General features: G+C 45.2%; 1 protein-coding gene across 1 annotated transcript; it reads left to right on the forward strand.

Annotated features, from left to right (window-relative positions):
* Positions 1-1,095: 1,095 nt before the first annotated feature.
* Positions 1,096-20,892, forward strand: etv1 (ETS variant transcription factor 1). The gene is made up of 13 exons (XM_056443834.1): positions 1,096-1,173; positions 1,599-1,670; positions 2,199-2,289; positions 2,588-2,635; positions 7,014-7,067; positions 12,512-12,641; positions 13,629-13,820; positions 14,739-14,989; positions 16,948-17,019; positions 17,111-17,179; positions 17,499-17,668; positions 18,839-18,940; positions 20,553-20,892. The coding sequence occupies exons 1-13, from the start codon at positions 1,153-1,155 to the stop codon at positions 20,772-20,774; spliced, it is 1,494 nt and encodes a 497-aa protein (XP_056299809.1). The 5' UTR covers positions 1,096-1,152; the 3' UTR covers positions 20,775-20,892.
* The last annotated feature ends 478 nt before the right edge of the window (positions 20,893-21,370 follow it).

Below are 21,370 nucleotides of genomic sequence, written 5' to 3' on the forward strand. Positions count from 1 at the left end.
CTTCACGGGGGAAAATGGGAAGAAACCTTCAGGAGAGCCACAGAGGAGGATCCCTCTCCAGGATGGACAGGTGTAATAGATGTCACGTGACCAGAAGGAATCATTATACACAAATTAAAACACAGATATGTTCTGGTTCCCGTCAACTAGCAAGCTAGCGAAGTTACTGACTGCTCACGTGTTAATACACAATAATTAAAATGCTAAACTGTAACGTAAGTGAATATAGCTGCATCATAGCAAACCAGGAAGCTACAGGTAACACAGCATTATGGGGGTTCAGCACTGCACGAGCTTTAAGCTTCAGACCCGGACATTTCGTATGGTCCCCGCTATTCACCAGCCGAGTGTGTGTGTGTGTGTGTGTGTGTGTGTGTGTGTGTGTGTGTGTGTGTGTGTGTGTGTGTGTGTGTGTGTGTGTGTGTGTGTGTGTGTGTGTGTGTGTGTGTGTGTGTGTGTGTGTGTGTGTGTGTGTGTGTGTGTGTGTCGGGAAGCTGTGACCTGAGCCTCTACTTCCAGGTCAGTGTCTTCTGCGGCGCAACAATGTGTCCCTTACAGGAGAGCGAGGAGCTGGAGCTTAAAGCCAGTCCCTCCGGACTGGAGACTCTTCAAAAACACAGTTACCATGGACACAAACTTGACCGGGAGAGGAGTGTGTGTGTGTGTGTGTGTGAGAGAGAGAGAGAGAGAGAGAGAGAGAGAGGGGAGGGGTGTGCAGGTGCATGGTTTGCATGTGTGTAACTTTAAAAAAAACATGGCTCGAGACCGGTGCGTATTTTTCTTCTATTAAAATAACCACAAAGTCTTTATTTATGAATTAGTATGATTATAAAAAGCGCGAAGCTCTACACACAATGTTACCCTTGACTTCTTCTTGCTCTTCTTCTTCCTCTTTTTTTCCCCACCGCCCGCAGCCGTGCGTGATTGACTGCCAGCAGCAATCTGATCCAGTGAAAGACATTGACGACCAATAGGAAGCGGCGCGCGCCCTGTTTCCATGGGAGGCCCCGCGAGGCGATGCCGAGCCGCCAGAAAGCGACACAGCGAGCGGCGGGAGAGGAAGAGCAGCGCGTGCAGCCGCAGCAGCAGCAGCCGCAGCCGCAGCAGCAGCAGCAGCCGGGGACCTGTGAGGATCCTGCCGCCGCTCCGTGGATGAAAAGCGAGGTATCTGAGGTAAGTCCCCCCCCCCCCTCCTCTACTCCCTCCACCCCCCCCCCCCCACACACACACACACACACACACACACACACACAGCGACACCGACTCACTTCCTCGTCTTCATAAGTTTATTCTATCGTGTAAATGTTTTTTTTAAAAACATTTCGGCGCGCTTCGCCGCTCCGCCGCGCAGTTCGCGCCCCCCTCGTTTACGCACGAGACGCGCGCCGCTTTGTCAACTTCACTTCGCCGCGTCGCTGGAAGGAGTTCAGTCGGCTGAGTTCCGGCTTAAAAAACACCGGCCAAAGAAGAAGAAGAAGAAAAAAACTAAACTGTGCCTTTCTTTTTTTTAACATTTTTTTTATTTTGTATGAATGAGACGTTCATTCATGTCCTCTCTTGTCTTTCTGCTTTCCATCCACCTCGCGGTGCCCGTCCAGGAGACTCTGGGGACTCAGAGAGGCAGAATGGATAGATTTCACGACCAGCAAGTGCCTTACTGTAACTCCAAAGTGAGTTAAAAAAAACAACAACAAACAAAAACTTGGGGCGTAAATCCAATAACAAATGCAAACTTCCCACGTCATCTTTAATATCTTTTCCTGCTCTGTTCTTCTCTCTCTCTCTCACACTCTTCTCTTCTGGTTGTGATCTGTTCCTCTCTAGTCTTTCCTTCCTGCCGCTGCCAAGACTCATTTCTCCCTCAGGGGCCATTTAGGTTTCATCTAATAATCAAAGATCAACAGCTAAACAAGGTGCCCACTGCTATAAACACAGTGTTATTCGGTCATGCACCATGTTAATTATGTCTGACGAGTGAGGCGCAAGCTCTCTTTTGCATGGCGATGGAAGTGTGTGTGTGTGTGTGTGTGTGTGTGTGTGTGTGCGAGGCATCAAATGAGTGGCTCATTGAGGCTCTTTCAGTCGCACGTGCGCTGCAGCCAACAGCAGAATCAGCGCTCCAGTGAGGAAAAGAAGAATAAATTGATTTGCGTGTGTTTTTTTCTTTCTTTCTTCTTTCTTTTTTTTCTATTTCGCAGAAGCCAGAAGGAAACGCCACGAGCTGCGAGAGGCCGGCAAATGACAGGAGGAGAAAATGCATTAAGTCCGACCTGGCTCTGGACAGCGAAGGTAAAGGCGTGGAGGGCAGAGGGAGAAGTTAATTTCACGGGCTCCTAAACATTTAGCCAAAAATTCAATTGGTTTGCGGCGTGCACCTTTTTGCGCCGCTAACTACAGAATCTTAATTACAAGACGGCGGCGGCGGCGGCGGCCTGTGATGATTCAGCGGTCAGAAACACAAATTGACTTGTCATGAGCTGCACACGTGTGCCCGCTGAGCTCAGAGAGGGCCGATCCGCCCGCCGACGCTCCTCCGGGGGCCCAGACTGTGTCTCCAACGCCTTGTTCTCTGCTTCTTCCCCTCCAGAGCTCTTCCAGGACCTCAGTCAGCTGCAGGAGACTTGGCTGGAAGAAGGTGAGTGTTTTTTAAAATCCCCCCTAAAAAAAAAAAAAAAGGATATATTGTGAGGGGTGGGGGGGGGATAGGGGGGGTTAAGAGAGAGAGAGAGAGAGAGGGGGGCTGCCTGGAGTTACAAGCCTAGCGTCGCAGTCCAATTAAAAGCCCGTGTGGAAGAGGCACCTCGTGTGTCATGCATACATTAGAGGCTGTGAGCGAGGGGGTCTTGAGGGAGACGGAGGAGGCTCTACCCAGAGAGTGTCATCACAAATTACCAGGAGAAGGCTCTCCGACGCTCACTGCCTCTTCTGCTTTTGGCAGGAGCTAACGCTGCTGCACGCCAGCCGCCACCTCCTCCACCTCCTCCACCTCCACCAGAGCTCTCTCTCTCTCTCTCTCTCTCCGCGTGTGCTTCCTCTCAAGCACACCTCTCTATCTGCTCCAGCTGCACCATCCCCTTGTCTCTTTCTTCAGTTGCATATTTCCTGGCAGGAGAAAAAAAAAAAAGAATGGATCTATAATTTTTCTTTGAAATTGCCGAAATTTTTTAAATACTTGGTTTAAAAAAAAAAAAAAATCTATATATACTTTTTCCATTTCTTTGCTTTTTTTTAATTTCATTTTTTTTCTCTAATGGCAAGACTTGGTCTAACTGAGACGTGATGCTTCAGGATTTAAGCGCGAGTGTCCTCTTTCCGCCGTTTCTGCAGCACAGGAGTTTTGGTCAGTGGTGAATATTGTTTATCTTATTTATTCGACTTTTGACGTGTTTTCTTTGATGTGCATGCTCCACGTAGGTTTCTGGGCTGGACTTTTCGTACTCGAGTGTCACCGGGATGCACCTCGCTTTGAATATGGCATGTAACCTGAGAGTGTGTGTGTCAGGAGAGAGAGAGAGTCGAGGTGTATTAGAGAGAAACTGTGGAGGAGTTTATCTTTACGGGTTAGAAGTTGTTTTTTTATTTGCGAGAGTAAAAGTTGAAGTTGCTTGGAAAGGGTGATTTTTAAGTAATTTTTTTTCATGTATAAAAATCATACATATATTTTTTTAAGCTAAAGCAGTGTAGTAAAAAACTAAATGTTCTTCTCAATATTAACAAATGCTTCCTCGCTTTATTGCACGTGCTCGTTTAAACGTGCAACGTTATAAGAGCAGAAAAACCTCATCGTTGAACCTTTTTGTTAAAAGTGAATTCCTAAAAAAAAGTTATTTTCACAATCGCTTTGAATTTATAAAATTACAGTTTGAGTTATAGTAAGTCTTTCAAATCAAATGTGAATAATCATAAATGTTAAAGGACAATTTAACTTTTGCCTTTAAAAAAAGGCTCAAATACGGCCATTTAAAAAATATTATTTCTTTTTATTTGTGTCAATCAAAGTCAATTACAATTGTTCATTTTAGTAATTAGTATTTCTTTTGTATTGTAGCATCGCAGCGGTGCAATCCAGCCTCCGAATGTCCATTAGCACATCAGTCAGAGCTCGTGAAGCCATAATTGTAGTTGTAAAGTAGACCTCTCAACCGCACAGTATAATTAAATCAACTTCAACACTTTTCTTTTTTTCTTTCTTCCTAAAATAAGGATTTAAAGTCGTAATACCCCCCCCCCCCCCCCCCCTCCCGTTGGAGAAGTGTGGAGAGAGATTTCAGCTCTCACGCAGGTGAATAAGACCCTCCATCATTTATGGGCTCCATCTATTCTTTAACACGTTTGAAAAATGTTCGCCGTGCAATCCAAAAGCTTTTAAAAAATGAAAAAGTGTGCGCCCCGGAAACAGATATCGGAGGTTCTGAGGAGCGGTTAGGTTTACGAGGCGGCGCCCCCCCCCCCCCCCCCCAAAAATAATAAGACGATTTTAATATTTCAGTATCCAAAGTGAAAAAAGGAGGCGGCGACGGCTGATAAGAGGAATTAGTGTTAAAGATTACAGTCCTGGGCTGATCTGATGAATGACTTCCTGTCCATTAAGATGAGAAGGAATACCTTCCCCGTCTCCGCCAGATTTATTAGTTCAGGTAATTGGAACGAGAGGAGGAATTATGAGCGGCGGTGCTGTGGAGGCCGTGTGTTCGACCCCCGACACACACACACACACACACACACATACACTTCCGCCCTACACCGTATTTTTACGCACCTTTTTTTTAAATTATATCTATATATTTTATTTGCTATGTTGCAGACGGCTTGTTTTTATCTCTAAAATAAGCAGGAAACATCCGTCTCTCTGGCTCAGGCCTCATGTACAACTTCTTTCTCCCTCCTCACTCCTCCTTCTTGTCCTTCTCTTCTTCTTCTTTTTTTTGGGGTTGTTGTTTTTGTTTTGTGAATGGCGGCAGATTTCCTCCCCAGGAGAGAGTTGCAGAGCTCCGCTGGCTTCAGGCCCGCGACTCATCCGTCTTGTACTTCCTGCCGCCTTTCTCTCTCTCTTTTTTGGTGTATTTGTTTATTTGTTTTCCCATCTCTCTCCTCTCTCCTCCCTTCCCGAGTTGGAAGTTTCTGAAAGTTTGTTTCATGTTACGTTCAGGGGGCGTCGTAGTTTTTTGAGGAGAAGAGAGAAAAGCATTGAAGCTTTGAGAAGGCTGGAGTCGGATGAATCACGGAAGGTCTTACATCTGTGTTTAGTTAATAGACTATTAAAACATTGGCGTCGTGGCCCTTTAAGAAAGCTCGTAACAGAGTGGACTAAAAGAGCAACCCTTGAATTCTAACTATCGGAGAGAAAAGCCGCCGACGGAGAGATTTAATGGAGTCTTTGTTTGCTGCCCTCCTCACCCACTTGACATTGTTGGAAAATACGGAGCAATTTCTTTCTCTCGATCTGTTGATTGTTGACTCCCCTCAATTCACACCTCTGGCGAGAAAAAAAGAGAAAAAAACCAAACCAAACCCCCGATCATATCAAGAAGTGGAAAAAAAGCAGAAGAGAGAAGGAGAATCTGTGTTTTTCTTTTCAAAAAAAATCTTGCCGAGACATGTTACCGACCCTGTGATAATGAGGATCCACCTCATCGTGCGTATAAATAGACGTGCTAATGACACATTAAATTCTCCTTTTGCCTTTCGCCAGAGAGAGAGAGGGAGAGGGGGAAAGGGAGAGGGAGAGAGAGAGAGGGAGAGAGAAAGAGAGAGAGAGGAGCTTGAGGGACGTGGAGAACTGTCACCGAGTGTAAATATGTGTGATATAAATATGTACATGTCTAATTGGAGCCGGCTTCATTATTTTAAGCATTAGCTGCGAGTGTGTGGGGGTGGGGGGGGGGAGGGGGGGAGGGGTGGGGGGGGTTGAAGCAACGGAGGGTTTTTGGAACAGACCCGACTCGGCAGGTACAGGTGGATTCGCCGGTGGGGAAGGAGCCAATTAGATACCGGTAACAATGGGTGTTTTTTTGGCCGCCGGCGAGGAGCGAGAGCCGAGGCTCGCGGAGCGGCGGACGGACGAGGCGACCGCAGGAAGTGGAGACAGGAAGTAGAGACAAGAAGTAGAAGCGGCGGATCAGAGGCACTGGCGCTCGTTGGAGAAGCACGGCGCAGATCGTTTCGGGGAAATCTCGGAGGGCGTATTGTCCTGAAGTCCTCAAGGTTATTTTGTAGATTTATAGTCAGTCATTTTGGTGGATTACCTGTTTAAAAAAATTTGATTATTTAATTCAATAGAAGAAAAAGAAAGAATCTTAACTTGGTAACTTCTTTTTATTCCAAATTAAGATACGCATTGTTTTGGGATGTGATTGTTTGTGTGACACGAACAAATAAAGGAAGAATCAAGACGTATGGACTTTGAGATTGAATTAAATAGAAATGTACGCCTGCATTGACGAGCAGTTCTTTGTGTGTTTTAACAAAAAGGAAATGTGTAGCAACAACAACAACAACAACAGCTGGACCATCCTGATCTGCAGGAGTAAAACGATAGAAAGCTCCAGAATGCCCGCTGTACGGACTTTGTGGAGAGATTTATTTGTTAAAATCTAATTTGATTCGTGAATTTATTTATTTTGAATTTGTTTGCACACAAGGAAAAAAAATATTCCATATATTTGTTTTTTTTTAGAAAAATAACTCAGAGTTCAATAATTCAAAAAAAAATAAATAAAAGACCTGAAGATACGGTGTATTTTTATTTTTCTAACGCAACATTAGCACCAAGGAGAACAAAAGCCCAAATGCCCCTCGCCCTGATGTCCTGTGAGACATGTCTTCAGTGTTCTTTAACTGTCAGCGGAGGAGAACGATGTGAAGGAGAAGCCGAGCCGAATATCCCAGGAGGCTGTTTGCCGGAGGAGGGCAGCGGGCGTCAGAGAGCCATGATCAATGCTGCGTTGACCATCAACATCAGAAACAATCATCCCTCTCTTCTTCTTCTTCTTCTTCTTCTTCTCTGTCTTCAGCTCAAGTTCCCGACAATGACGAGCAGTTCGTTCCAGACTTCCAGACTGAAAACTGTGAGTAAGAAAACCACGTCGCTCATTCTCTCTGTGTGTGTGTGTGTGAGGGAACATCTGTGGTGGCTGTTTTTTTTTTACTCGTCTCGACTGGTTTTGTTTGTACTTGGGGCGAGTGAATGCAGCGGTGTGTGTGTGTGTGTGTGTGTGTGTTTTCTACGTGTCTCTCGGTACCCTCACCTTTGCTCTCTGGAGAGCTGCAGCAGTCTTGCAGGTCTGCAGACAGGTGCATGGTTAGGAGGGGGGGGTCTCTCTCTCTCTCTCTCTCTCTCTCTCTCTCTCTCTCTGCCGTCTGCTGCTCATGTTCCTCTCACCACCACGGAGATATTATTGCATGTGATTTATTTGCATAAACATCAAAATATTGTGGCATATTTTCTTTTTTCCCTTCCTTCTCTCCAGTGGGTTGAAGTGATATTTTTAACTCCCAGGTAGGACAAACCGCTTTCAATAAATGGCTGTTTTTAAATCTTTTTTTGGGGCGGTGGGGGGGGGGAATAAAATCTTGCTCCTGCACGACTTTTTTTTCCTCAAAGTGCTTTTAACCACCCAGTGTGGTTAGATTTTCTAAATCCGGCAGTTTAATATTAGTTAATTCTGCATTCATCCTTTTTATTAAGCTGAAGGCTCGATGGCCTCCTGGTGTGATTTTATTTCCTTCTTTTATTATTACATTTTCTTTTGATATCCCGCTTTCGAAAATAATTCAGTAAATAAAATACTACCTTAACAGTTTGATATAAAAAAAGAAGAAGTATTTAGCCAGACCGGAGCTGCTTTCCCACTGGCGGCGTTGAGGATTAGGCGGCCGGTCGTACTTCACCTGGTTGTGCACGGTGGCTGCACACGGTGGCTGGTGACTTGGACGCGCTCCACTGCTGGAGGAGGTGGTGCCAAGGTGGGGATAGAAGTGGAGCGAGTGGCGCTCAGTGGGACCCCGAGCGAGCACATGTCTTTCAGATGAGGCCAAAACGCCCATGAGACGGGGAGAAGGGACACACGTCTTCCCCGTGTCCTCGACGCCTTTTCACCTGGACACGAAGCCGGAGTGAGGAGCGACTAGAGCAACCAGGAAAGGTCACGTAGCGAACCTCTCAGGTTTTAAGGTGGAATTTTTAGATTCTGGTAAGCATTTGGGACATTTTAACCCCTCGTGAGCCCAGATCACAGCTTGGGATCCTCAAGCAGCTTCCTGTTGGTTGCTTAGATAAATAAAAAAAATCATCCTCAAGATGAAAAGAACATTATCATCCTTTCAAACGCTAATTTAAATGTCTTAGTTGGATTTGTTCAACTTTTTTGTTAAATATTCTCGATTTCTTTATTCATTTTAGAGCCGTATTTGCTGCATACGGACAAACTGAGATTAATAAAACCATCGTTAGGGTTTAAAAAATCCAATCATCCTCATCCTCCCATGTGTCCTCGACACATTTGTCTGGCTGGATTTGGCGCTACCGACGCTGAACTAAAGCCCCAGACCCTTCGGTGCGCCCTGACATCCAAGATGCGGAGAAGCAGAGGTCACGGAGACTGTCCCGTTGTCCTTCAGGAGGTCGAGCCGGTGGTGGCAGGAGACCGCTGACCATCTGAATTGCCGTGTTGGCAGACTGGAGGGGCGCCGACAGATGGCGGGGAGGGCGAGGGCGCCGTGGTTGGGCGCGCGGAGCAGGCGTCCCAGCCGGCAGCTCTCCCATATGGGCTTCACCGGGCGGAGGGCCGGAGGGGCGGTCGAGGGAGAGAGAGAGAGAGAGAGCCAGAGAGGGAGCTGGGGAAAGAGAGATTCATCTGGTGGGTTTGCACGAGGACGGCGAGGAAGGCGGGAAGGTTGCGACGGCGTGTTGCATGTCGGGAATCTCGTCACGGGAATCAGATTTCACGTGCAGAGGAAAGGCCAAAAGTAAAAGATCTTTAGTTGTGTGGAAGTATTGAAAAGGCCAACGCCGTTTTATTCCTCGGTGCCGTCAGAGCTCCATTGTTCGCCAAAAAAATACAGCGCCGCGTTGTTTCAGGATTCCTTATTGAAAGGAATATGTGTGACCTCTTCTAGGATTTACTGTTCATGTCCATTTGACAATAATATAAATACAGCAGCCCTATTATTTAAGATAATACCATGGCTTTTTTTTTTTTTAAGTCAGTCTAATGTTGAAGCACATTTAAAAATCAGAAACAGAAGCATGTGACGTGGCGTCTGGTGTGTACATCAGACGGACACACAAACAACAGTCAACATAGTGCAAGAATTTAAACATTTAAAAAACATTCAAAATGGTCTTTAAACTCATTTTAATTAAACCACATTGAAAGTTTATCAGTGTTACCAGCAAAAGCTGAAACGTTTCTCCGATAGCAGCATAGTTACCGTTAGCCGAAACGTCGTTTTTTTCACTTGCCGTTTGCTAGCTAGCTTGCTTTCTGTGCTAGCTTCTTGGTAGCATTAGCAAAATATACAACTGGTTGCATCAACAATACAAGTACTTTATAAATGTAAAAGTTAATGTGCGTTAAATGTAAATGCTAAACACACATTGTAACGTTAGCATGATCCAATAAGCTATTTTTTCCAGTTGTGTTGAAAGATAATTTAGTTTGTGCAATCTGTGCTAACTCATTGGTAGCATTAGCAAAATAAACATCTAGTTGCAGCGACTATAACATTTATTTTATAAATGTAAAAGTGAATGTGTGTTAAATGTAAATGCTAAACACATATTGTATCGTTAGCCAGTAAGCCATTTTTTTCCCAGATAATTTGCTATCAAGTTTGTGCTATCTGCGCTAACTATTTGGTAGCATTAGCAACAGTATTTATTTCTAAATTAAATACTCTGAAGGGAGAATCTTATGTGTTTAGGACATTAATTCCAGAAAAAGTATCCACTCTAATTAGTCCTGAATCTGAATCATTAGTTTCTACTTAGAATTAGCAGCTTTTAAAGTGAATTATTCTCCAGATACTGGAACTGTTTCTATTGGATTCCTATTCGTAGCATAGCCAGAGTGTTTTACCCTTATTATGTGTTTTAGCGAAAATAAATCATCTGCATTTCGGCGTCCTGTCGGCTCAAAGATTGAACCGGATACCTTTCCCCGGGTGTTTTGTTCCCGTGGCCTCAGACGTACCACCTCTCGTGAAGCCGTGGCGGTTTCTCTGTCTTCGCCGTCGACTTCTCGCTCTCCATCCCTGCAGCACAGGAGCAGCATGCGACGGGCCTCCAAGCGAAAAGTGTCCTCGGGGTTGAAAGAGGAGAAGGAGAGTTCTCTTTGTCTAAAAAACTCAACCCCAACACAGATGCTTAACATTAGCATAACTTAGCGGGGAAACGGAGAGAGTAGCGGAGGTGTAAAACGAGGCCACACGTTACCGGCAGATCCGAGCCGCCGCCATTTAACAGCAAATGGAGAGGTTTTTTTTTTCCCGACGCTGCCAAAAGACCTGTATTTTTTCTTTTTCTAATCTTTTTTTTTTTTATGAATGAACCGGAGAAATATCTGCCAAACGCTCAGCACCGGATCAGCCAAAAACACCCCCGTCCGTACCTGAGAATACGTAACGTTCGGTGGCCAAGAGACAAGGAACCCAAAGGGTTGCCAGAAAAAAAATGGCAGATCAAATTTAATTGTTAAAACTACGTCTTGTCAGAAAATTAGACGTGAAGATTATCTGTAAAAAAATAAAAAAATAAAAAGATTTCTATTCACTCTTTACACCAAATATCAAAGGAAATTGCAGAACATTTAAGTTAATGGCTCGGGAGAAGAGGGAAAAAAAACACAACGACGACGACGACAACAACAAAAAACATCTGCATTCGAAAGTAGACCCAGTAATTGTTCTAACTGCCTCTACTTTTACGCGCTGCACCGTCTCGGCTAATCAATATGTAGATAATGAGAGCAATCAAGCCGTGATGGGCATGACATTCTGGACTAAAAAGGAAGTCTCTGTTTTAGTCGCAGGCGATGCCCTCGCTATTGATTTGTGTACCTCGGCGCCCCGCTGACGAAATCTATTGTGACATTTCCATTTGTAATTCAAGGCCCCTCCTCCGACGCCGCGGCGCGCGCACGAAGCCGGGGTTAATAGCGGTAGTTACACACGGCCATTTTATAGACGTATGTAAAAAGGGGGGGCGGGGATGAAACTGGAGAGGGAGTCGCTGGTGAAACGAAGAGAAGCAATGGCGGGAGGGGGGGCGTGCAAAATAAATAAACGGGTGTCCGTCGCAGGTGATTTAAAGGGACACTGGACATTCAGAACCGCTGTGTTGTTTTGACTCGGCGAGCTCTTAACGAGGCTCCGCCAAAGGTCTCCCCTCAGGAAGCGTCTCGTTGACCTCCGATCGATGACCCGGAAAGGTCGGGCCCCCCCCCCCCCAAGGCGAGGGCCGTGAAACAACCCCTGAGCTTTGTGTGGCCCGGCTCTCCCCTGGGGGGGGGGGGGGGGAGGGGGGGGTTGGCAGATTGACCCCTGCTCGTACGGCAGCTGTCAGTCAACCAAAGATTTGAGCCTCTCGATGTTTTTCTCACGTTATCGGAACCAGTTCATTCATAATCTCAGCTGGCTGTGTTTTTTAAATCAGGAGGGGAGGGGGGGGGGGGGGTCAGTCATAAGTCATTCCCTTCAGCTGTAGGGGGGGGGGGGCTGCAACCCGAGCCCGACTTCACTCTGACTGACTGGAGGCTCTCTCTCCGTCAGCAGCGCAGCCAATCGGATTAGCGTTGATCATGACTTGAGATGATGGCATGTTAATCAGGACTGATCAGGCACTTAACAGCCTCTCAGAGGCACCGGGGCTCACTGTGGGGGCCTCCTAGGTAGAGAGTGGAGCCCCCCCCCTCCAGATCAATGAGCCCGTTGTTGACGTCTGGATGGTATTGACAGCCAGCTGAAAGCGGATAAAGCATTTACAGCAGCGCGCGCCGCACATCCACATTTATGATTGTCATATTTCACTCACAGAGTCCCTGTCAGGGAGGGGGGGGGGGAGGGGGGGACAGATGAGATTTGAAGTGAGTTGTTTGTGTAGGACGTCGAGCGGGTGGCAAATCTGTCGCTGGACGGATGCTTTTGGAAAAGTACTTTGTACTTGTCCGTCTCATCCACTCCCATGTTGGCGTATGTGCTGCAGCAGATACGGTTTCATCGCAACATTTATTCATTTGATTGTTTTTGTGAATGATTTTGAAGAGGTGGACTCTGCAAATCCTAAAATATATTTATTGAAGTTGAGTACATTCTTTATCCAATGAGCGTGTTCGTGCTATTTCAGGGACTTGTTCTCCAGGCCTCAAATAATACTCTGCCGTAAACCTCTGCACAAAATACTGAGCACTGCCAATAAGAAAAAAAGGTCAACGGCACCTTCATGTAAAAGAAATGATGCTCTAAAAAGCACAGCATCTGACTCTCTCTCTCTCTCCCTCTCTCTCTCTCTCAGTGGCTTTCCACGGACTGCAGCTGAAGATCAAGCGGGAGCTGTACAGCCCGTGTTCGGAGCTGAGCTCCAACTGTAGCCAGGATCGGCCCTTCAAGCTCCAGAATGGAGAGAAGTGCCCCTACAACGTCAGGTGGGCCGGGCGCACTTTAAATACGCCTTAAAATTGTCGACCTTGGAAAAGAAGCTCGGCCTCTGTTTTGTTTATTCGGTTTCGCATTCTGTCCTGAAAGACCTTTATTGTGAAATACTAAAAATAAGTGCAATTTTTTTGGGGGGGGGTTGAGTGTTTTAGTTAAATATTATGATATTTTAGTCCAAATCATATCAAAGTAGACTCTATTTCCTAAGTAAAATCCAAAGCGAGTACGGTCATGTTTTTATTTTTTATTTTTTTTACCTGATTTGTTTTACACAACACATATTCTCTTTGCATGCCAGTATAAGAACCTTGTCGGCCGGGAGGAAGTGATGAATCATACGTGTGATTAATTTGCTCACCTGGTGACAAAAACAAACAAACTGCAAAGCCCAACATTTGGCAGAGCTCGCCTCACCGTGTCCGCCAAGAGGCTCTGAAGTGTCGGAGAGTAGAGTCCACAAAGTCAAATAAAGAGCCTTTTATTATTATTATTACTATTATTATTATTATTATTATTATAATCATCATTATTATTATTATTATTATTGTCATTATTATTGTCATTATTATTATTATTATGAATATCATTATTATCATCATCATTATTATTATTATTATTATCATTATTATCATCGTCATTATTATCATCGTCATCATTCTTATTATCATTATTATTATTATTATCATCGTCATTATTATTATTATTATCATTATTATCATTATTATTATCTTTATTATCATCGTCATTATTATTATTATCATCATCATCATTATCATCATCATCATCATTATCATTATTATTATTATCTTTATTATCATCGTCATTATTATTATTATCATCATCATTATTATTATTATCATTATTATTTTAATCCCTCTGTCCCTCCTGTATTCTTTTGTGAAATATTTTAGTATTTTCATTTTTCACCCAAAGCATGTGAACGCCAGCGTCTGACTGTCGTCCTGCGTGTGCCACAGTGCCCATGAGCAGAATCAGCCTGCAGGAATGAAGCCCTCCAGCCCAGTGACGCCCCCCTGCAGCACCCCCGTGTCCCCCCTGCACCATGCCTCGCCCGCCGCCGCCCCCACGTCCAAACCAGACCGGACCTACGGCCACGTGCCGGCCTCGCAGCCGCTGCTCCCCGACAGCGCCTACTCCATGGACCACAGGTACCGCCGCTGCACTCGGAGGCTCATTGGTCCAGGTCCTTCTAGTGGGAGGAGCCTAAATGTGATGCGACTCAGTGTTCCGGGAAAACTGAGGTTTATGGATCACAACCCTTTTGGCGTGCGACCCCTTTAACTTAAAGCATTTCTTCCTGTTTCCAGGAGGCAAAAGTATCCAGTTAGTTAATAATAAAAAGTAGAAAAGGTGAATTTTTTTCTTTTGCCTTCCTGTCCAGCTTATTAAGTCGTGACCCTTCAGATGCATCGTGTGACACCGTTGGGGGTCCTGACCCACAGCTTGGGTACCACTCAGTGTCGGCGTTCATATTATTATATCACTTACAATGCCTAGACTGTCTGTCGTCGACGTGAATGTAGCCAGTTTGTTGTAAATTAAATACAAATTTTCATTTTTGAGGACTTCTAATTCATATTTGGCCCTTTTTTCATATTTCTTTCAGCTTCTGTGTTCAGTACTTTGTATTAAATCTCATTCGAGCGTGTCGTCGTTCATTCCCGACCTTTTGGGAACACGCGTATGTACTCAACACAATTATCGACGTCAATTAGTCTCCAGATAGAAGAATAATCGTTACAAAACTTCATAATTGGGAGATAATTGAAGCAAAAATGTCAAACGTCCTCTCGCTGTATTTTTTGCCAATAATTTCTATTTTTTTGATGTTTTGTCGACTTAGATTTGTCAAAACGCCAGTTGCCGCCCAGCTCTCCCCCACGTCTCCTCCTCTTCCTCCCTTCTTTCATGAAAGAGAGAGAGAGAGGGCCTTTGAGCTGACGGCGTTCTGGTCCCCGCCGTCACGTCCTCGGTATTCTTCCGTTTCCTGTCCTTCAAAGTGAACTTAAGGAGAGTTGGTGGCTGACGGTGAATCCCTCTTCCTCCTCCTCTTCCTCCTCCTCCAGATTTCGCCGTCAGCTCTCGGAGCCGTGCCACTTGTTCCCCTCCCCGCCGACGATGGCCCGGGACGGCCGGCCCATCTACCACCGGCAGATGTCCGAGCCCAGCATCCCCTTCCCTCCTCAGGGCTTCAAGCAGGAGTACGCCGACCCGCTGTTCGAGCACCCGGCCGCCATGGGGGCGCCACTGCCCCACGCCGCCTACCCGGCCGCCATGATGATCAAGCAGGAGCCCAGGGACTTCACCTACGACTCAGGTGAGAGAGAGAGAGAGAGAGAGCAGCTGCCTGAGCGTTATCATTTCAGGAATGGGAGAGGACGTGGGAGGAGGATGAGGGGGGGGGGTTTATTGAGTTTGCCCATTATTAGGGCAGGGGATCTGGTTGGGCCGGGTGTCTGTGCCGGTCGCCATTTCCTGTGGCGCTCTAATAGGAAAGAGGAAGTGGGGTGGAGGGTGGGGTGGGGGGCTATGCCTGGTCACAATCCAGAATCCGCCCTCCCACGCTCGTCCTCTCCCTTTTTAGTTGGAGAGTAAAAAAAAAAAAAAGTGAGCTAATCATCGGCCCCGCGGAGCCCGAGGCGACGCGAGGACATGAATGGACATACGGCCGGACCGCTGGGTTCATTCACAAGGCGGAGAGAGAGAGGGAGGGAGAGATAGGAGAGAGAGAGAGAGAGAGAGAGAGAGAGAGAGGGAGGGAGGGAGAGATAGGGAGAGAGAGAGAGAGAGGGAGAGATAGGGAGAGAGAGGGAGAGAGAAAAGCCGCTTAAGTTTCAGGTTGCAGCCAATTAGCAGAAATAGGTCTAAAGATCAGGCTGCACAACATCATTTATATTATTAATTTGAATTTTTTTCATGTTTTTTATTCTAAAAAGGGCAAATCCAAATTTATGTCTAAAAGGTGTTTTCGATATATATATATTTATTTATATTTATTTATTCATATATACTTATTTATATATATATATATTTATATATACATATATTTATTTATTTTTATATATATAGATTTAAAATATATATATATATACAGTATATATATAAAGAGATAGTACATATATATATATATATATATATACATTTAAATCCTAATGATTCAAAATGCCTTAGAGGATGAATGGATGTTCATGATGCTGACGGTTGATGTCGTCGCTGGGTTCAAGTCAGGAAGTGAGATGTTCAACGGGCGACTGAGGGTCAGTGGGTAGCAGGTCCGTCTTACAATCAGGGGGTTGGAGGTTTAACAGGATTGTAAGTCGCTTTGGATAAAAGCGTCAGCGAAATGACATGTAATGTAATAATGTAACATAAAGAGTGAACCAGGAGGCATATTTGGGTTTATGGAGTCCACTGGGCCGCACCGACGGTCCCGTGCGGTACTGTGGCCTCCGAGGCAGCGTGGAGCATGTTGACGGGAGCAGGCCTGTTGGAGAGGATGGGAGGGGAGGGGGGGAGGGGAGCTGGTAATTTCATTAGCAGCTGTTTCCTCTACAGGCCCATTACTTTGATGAACTCACAGAAATGTTTACGGGCCCAAATGAAGGGCTGAACATTCGCTTCGTAAACCCGTTTGGTCGTTTCCTTGATCCCGAGTCTGTGTAGTGGGAGGGTCTGACATCTAGAGGACCGTAAATTAGACTTCTACTTTAGAGAACGATGCGATGTAAATACGAGTCTAACGTTATTTTAGGTACGAGATCTTCCGAAGGAGACGTGTTCTTAATTTAGAAACGAGGATTCTGTCAAATACATCCGGGGATGGATGATGATGGAGAAGAAGTCCAAGGTGGACACTTTTTTCCCTTCTTTTTTAAACCCCTGAAAAAACGGTTTCTCTCTTTTCAATAAATGGTGAGGACTTCAGAGTGATGCAAATTAAAAAAACACGTCTTTGACCGTTATTTAATGAGACTTTAAAAAATTCACCTGTGTGAGTGTGTTTTCAGATGAACTTCCATTCAAATATGTGAAAGTGAGAGAGAAACAACAACAAAAGTGAACCGACCAATATATTTTTTTATAAAATGAATAAGCGTCCATCACGCCGCGGTGGTCTAGTGGGCCGGCCTGTTGCCGGGGGGAGGGAGGGGAGTGGGGGGGGGGGGGGGTCTTTAATCAGAGCCAGTGGTGCATTGAGCGAACAGGCTTCGGCTGCTCTCCGTGCTGCCTTCAGGGACCTCCTAACACCCACCTCCTAACTCCTTTTTCTTTCAGCTGAAGTGCCGAGCTGCCACTCCGTCTACCTGCGGCAAGACGGCTACCTGGCTCACGCCAACCGGACCGAAGGTACCGGCGGCTCGAGAGTTGGGGATCGTGCACTCTGAATTCCGGCTGAATATATTAAGTCTTTCTTTCTTTCTTTCTTTTTGTCTTCCAGGTTGCATGTTTGACAAGGTGGCGAGGCATTTCTACGACGACACCTGCGTGGTGCCGGAAAAGGTTGACGGTGAGTTTGTTTTCCAACAATTCTACATTAAATTGCAGGAGTGTGGTTCCTTAAATAAATTCACAAAAAACATCCAATTTAAAAATGACTTGGTTACTTGGTAATAACAAATTATTTAGTGGTTTATCTACGAATTTACGGCGCTTTTATTCTGGGTGGGTTTAAAGCTAGCTTTGCATACGATGATAAATAAAAGCCTTTAGGTGGAGGTGAAGGACTCGTTTATGTTCCCTCTGCTTTGACGCTCCACGTCGGCGACAGTCATCGTGTCTTTTGTCCTCGTGGGTCAGAGTAACGCGGTTCCCTGTGCGTCCTCCAGGGGACATCAAGCAGGAGTCGGGCCTGTACCGCGAGGGCCCGTCGTACCAGCGCCGAGGCTCGCTGCAGCTGTGGCAGTTCCTGGTGGCTCTGCTGGACGACCAGTCCAACACCCACTTCATCGCCTGGACCGGCCGCGGCATGGAGTTCAAGCTCATCGAGCCGGAGGAGGTGAGAGGCGTTTGTTCAAGTGTTTATTTGTTTTTACAGAGAATTGGATTTTAGGCCTTTTTTTTTAACTGAATGTCTTTTTTTTTAGATCCGGGAACAAATATTTAAAAAATCAGTAAAAAAGCTTGTGCTTTACTTTTTTTCTTCTAATTCTTGATTTTGTTTCTCTCGTGTTTTCAGTTTTTTTTATTTTTTATCATTGATAACTTTTTGTTAGCTAGAAGGATGTCTACTTCAAAAAAAAAATCAACATATTAATTGAACATAATTGTTAGTGCTACATTCACATGTGTGAAGAAAATAAAATGAACAGGTTGCGTGATGCATCCAAGCAGAATGAGAAAGGTCAAAGGTCGCCGCGTGAACGACGTTCTCTGCTCTCAAAGGGTTCAAGTCAGTTCTGGATTTGCCTTTTAAGAGTTATATATTTTTTAAAGCATGCAGCTTGTACAAAATAATTTCACAGCCCGTGTTCCTAAAATATAATAACCCGCGTTAACGGTTGGGCCTTTTGAAATGGAGGAAACAGAGGCCGGGTCTGTGAGCGGCCACATCGCACACAGCGGGGCTCAGTCACTGAGGGGGATGGAGGAGGATGCAGGTTGCAGGCGTGTGGGGGGGGGGGGGGGGGTACCTGGCAGCGGTCCACGCAGCCCGACAGCATCTAGAGGCGCGGGCCAGCTGCAGCTAACAGGGGGGCCCATTCATGCCATCAGGTGACCGAACGCACTCGCTTTTAAGGGGGCGGGGGGAGGGGCGGCAGACGAGTGTTAGCTAACGGCTTCTGCCTTTTCGCGGGCAGGTACGCCATCGAGAGGAAGTGAAAAGGCTCCGAAGAAAAGAGGCTGAAATAACAAAAAGAAAAAAAAGGAGACGAGGAGAGGAGCTGTGGGTTTGGGCTGCGCGGCCGGGTAGCGGGTGGCGGGTGGGGGGGGGGTCTGGTCGACAGGTGCTGCAACATCTGCTGCCTCCTGCGCGGCGCGTGGCGAGCTCCGAATGAACACGTCCCGGTCGGGCTGGACGCTCTCGTCACCGTTATCAGGGCGCAGCAATAAGAGGGCCGGGCGGTGTTTGTGTTGTCATGCGTGTGTGTGTGCGCGCGTGTGTGTGTGTGTGTGTGTTTTGCCGTCTGTTCACCTTCTGCCTCCATGTGTGTGTGTGTGTGTAAAGGTGGCACGTCGGTGGGGGTTACAGAAGAATCGACCGGCCATGAATTACGACAAGCTCAGCCGATCGTTGCGCTACTACTACGAGAAGGGAATCATGCAAAAGGTAATCATTTATTTTGATATATATATATATATATATAATTTATATATATTTATTTATAGATATAATTTATATTTATTTATTTTTATATATATATATTTAAAAATAAATATATATATATAATTTATATATTTATTTAGATATATAATTTATATATATTTATTCAGATATATATATTTATTTATATCTAAATATATATATAATATATGTTTATATATATATAATATATTTATTTACATATATACAGGACTGTCTCAGAAAATTAGAATATTGTGATGAAGTTCTTTATTTTCTGTAATGCAATTAAAAAAACAAAAATGTCATGCATTCTGGATTCATTACAAATCAACTGAAATATTGCAAGCCTTTTATTCTGATTTATTGCTGATTATGGCTTACAGCTTAAGAAAACTCAAATATCCTATCTCTAAATATTAGAATATCATGAAAAGTATACTAGTAGGGTATTAAACAAATCACTTGAATTGTCTAATTAACTCGAAACACCTGCAAGGGTTTCCTGAGCCTTGACAAACACTCAGCTGTTATAAATCTTTTTTTTTACTTGGTCTGAGGAAATATTAAAATTTTATGAGATAGGATTTTAGAGTTTTCTTAAGCTGTAAGCCATAATCAGCAATATTAAAAGAATAAAAGGCTTGCAATATTTCAGTTGATTTGTAATGAATCCAGAATGCATGACATTTTTGTTTTTTTAATTGCATTACAGAAAATAAAGAACTTTATCACAATATTCTAATTTTCTGAGACAGTCCTGTATATATATAATTTATATATTTATTTAGATATATATATTTATTTATATCTAAATATATATATTATATGTTTATATATAGATAATATATTTATTTTTATCTATATATATATATATATATATATATAAGTTGCAACAATGGAAGTAAACTCACCTTTTTCAGAGGAACATTTTTGAGCTCAAACGCTTAACGAGAGCCTGATTGATTCCACCTGTGTTAGAGGCGGAGCGTGTGCTCACGAGGTAGCTTGTAAAAGGAGGCGGAGCTTCTCAGGAACGCTCGCCTGGTTTCCTGCCCACGTGACCGATACGAGCGTCTCCTGTTTAAAAGCCACTGTTTCGTTTATTTTACATTTGTTAGTTTACTAGAAATAATACAGAACTTAAAGAGACTTTCACGGTTATTTAGAGTTCTGATGCGTTTCTCTTCCTGTATTTGGGACACAGGTGCTCACTGATTGTGGAATTCATCTTGTGGTCCTGGTTTTGAACCAGCTGACTCACCACAACGACGGACACGTTCTAATAATGTGTGACTGTTATTGTTGTGTATCCGTTACACGGCATCAACATGGCTGCTTGCCATCATTTCTTTAGAGAAAGAACTCCTAAAACAACTAATTATCGCAATAATAGATTCCATCTGCCTCTCAGAAACCCGCCGTGCTTCATCCTCCCAACAACAACACAATTTAACTTTGACTTTAAGATTCACTTTTGGCTGGAAACAATCTATAAATATCGAATGTGTTGCTTTCACACATGAACTAAGAATGAGGGTGTCCTTACTAAAGTCCCGTGTCCTCCTCGCTCGTTGCCCCGCCTCCCGTCTCCGTCCAGGTGGCCGGCGAGAGATACGTCTACAAGTTTGTGTGCGACCCCGAGGCCTTGTTCTCCATGGCGTTCCCCGACAACCAGCGGCCGGTGCTGAAGACGGACGTGGAGCGGCAGATCAACGAGGAGGACACGGTGCCGCTGTCGCACTTTGACGAGAACATGGCGTGCGGCCAGGAGGGGCCCTACTGCCCGCCGCACCCCTACAGCGAGGGCTACGTGTATTAACACACACACACACACCTCCCCCTCCCCCGTCCACACACCTGAGACTGTCGCTCCGGGAATAAGACTTAAACACACACACACACACACATGCAGCGGAGCTTCCCCTATATCTCTCTCTCTCTCTTTCACATACATTTTTTTTATTTATTCCCCCCCCCGAGTCGCGCAGCAGGACAGAGAGTGCACTTTATGGACAGGAAGCGCGGCGTCAACCTGCCAGTGGCGAGCGACGCGGCCGGCTTCTCAGCCCTCGTTTGTGTTTTGTGACGTGGGAATCGTTCCGGGGTTTGTTTGTTTGTTTGTTTGTTTGTTTTCGTTTGTCTTTGACTCGGCGCCCCGGTGAGACGGAGGACTCGAGGACTGACTGAGGACGACCCCCTCCCGTGGTTTCAAACCGCCGTCCTGGACTCGCGTGCTCATTTTCAAAAGTGAACACGCGGCGGCGCGGCGGCGGCGACGCTTTTGATGGTCGAGGCGGCGATTACAAAGAGACGCTCGGCCGGTGACCTCCGGCCCCTCGTCCAATCGGACTGTAGAGCTCACCTGTGTTGTCCACCCACCCCCCCACCCCCGCCGTATGGACATGAATAGCGCTC

The sequence above is a fragment of the Pseudoliparis swirei genome, chromosome 22 (assembly GCF_029220125.1).
Source record: "Pseudoliparis swirei isolate HS2019 ecotype Mariana Trench chromosome 22, NWPU_hadal_v1, whole genome shotgun sequence".
Classification (NCBI taxonomy): domain Eukaryota; kingdom Metazoa; phylum Chordata; class Actinopteri; order Perciformes; family Liparidae; genus Pseudoliparis; species Pseudoliparis swirei.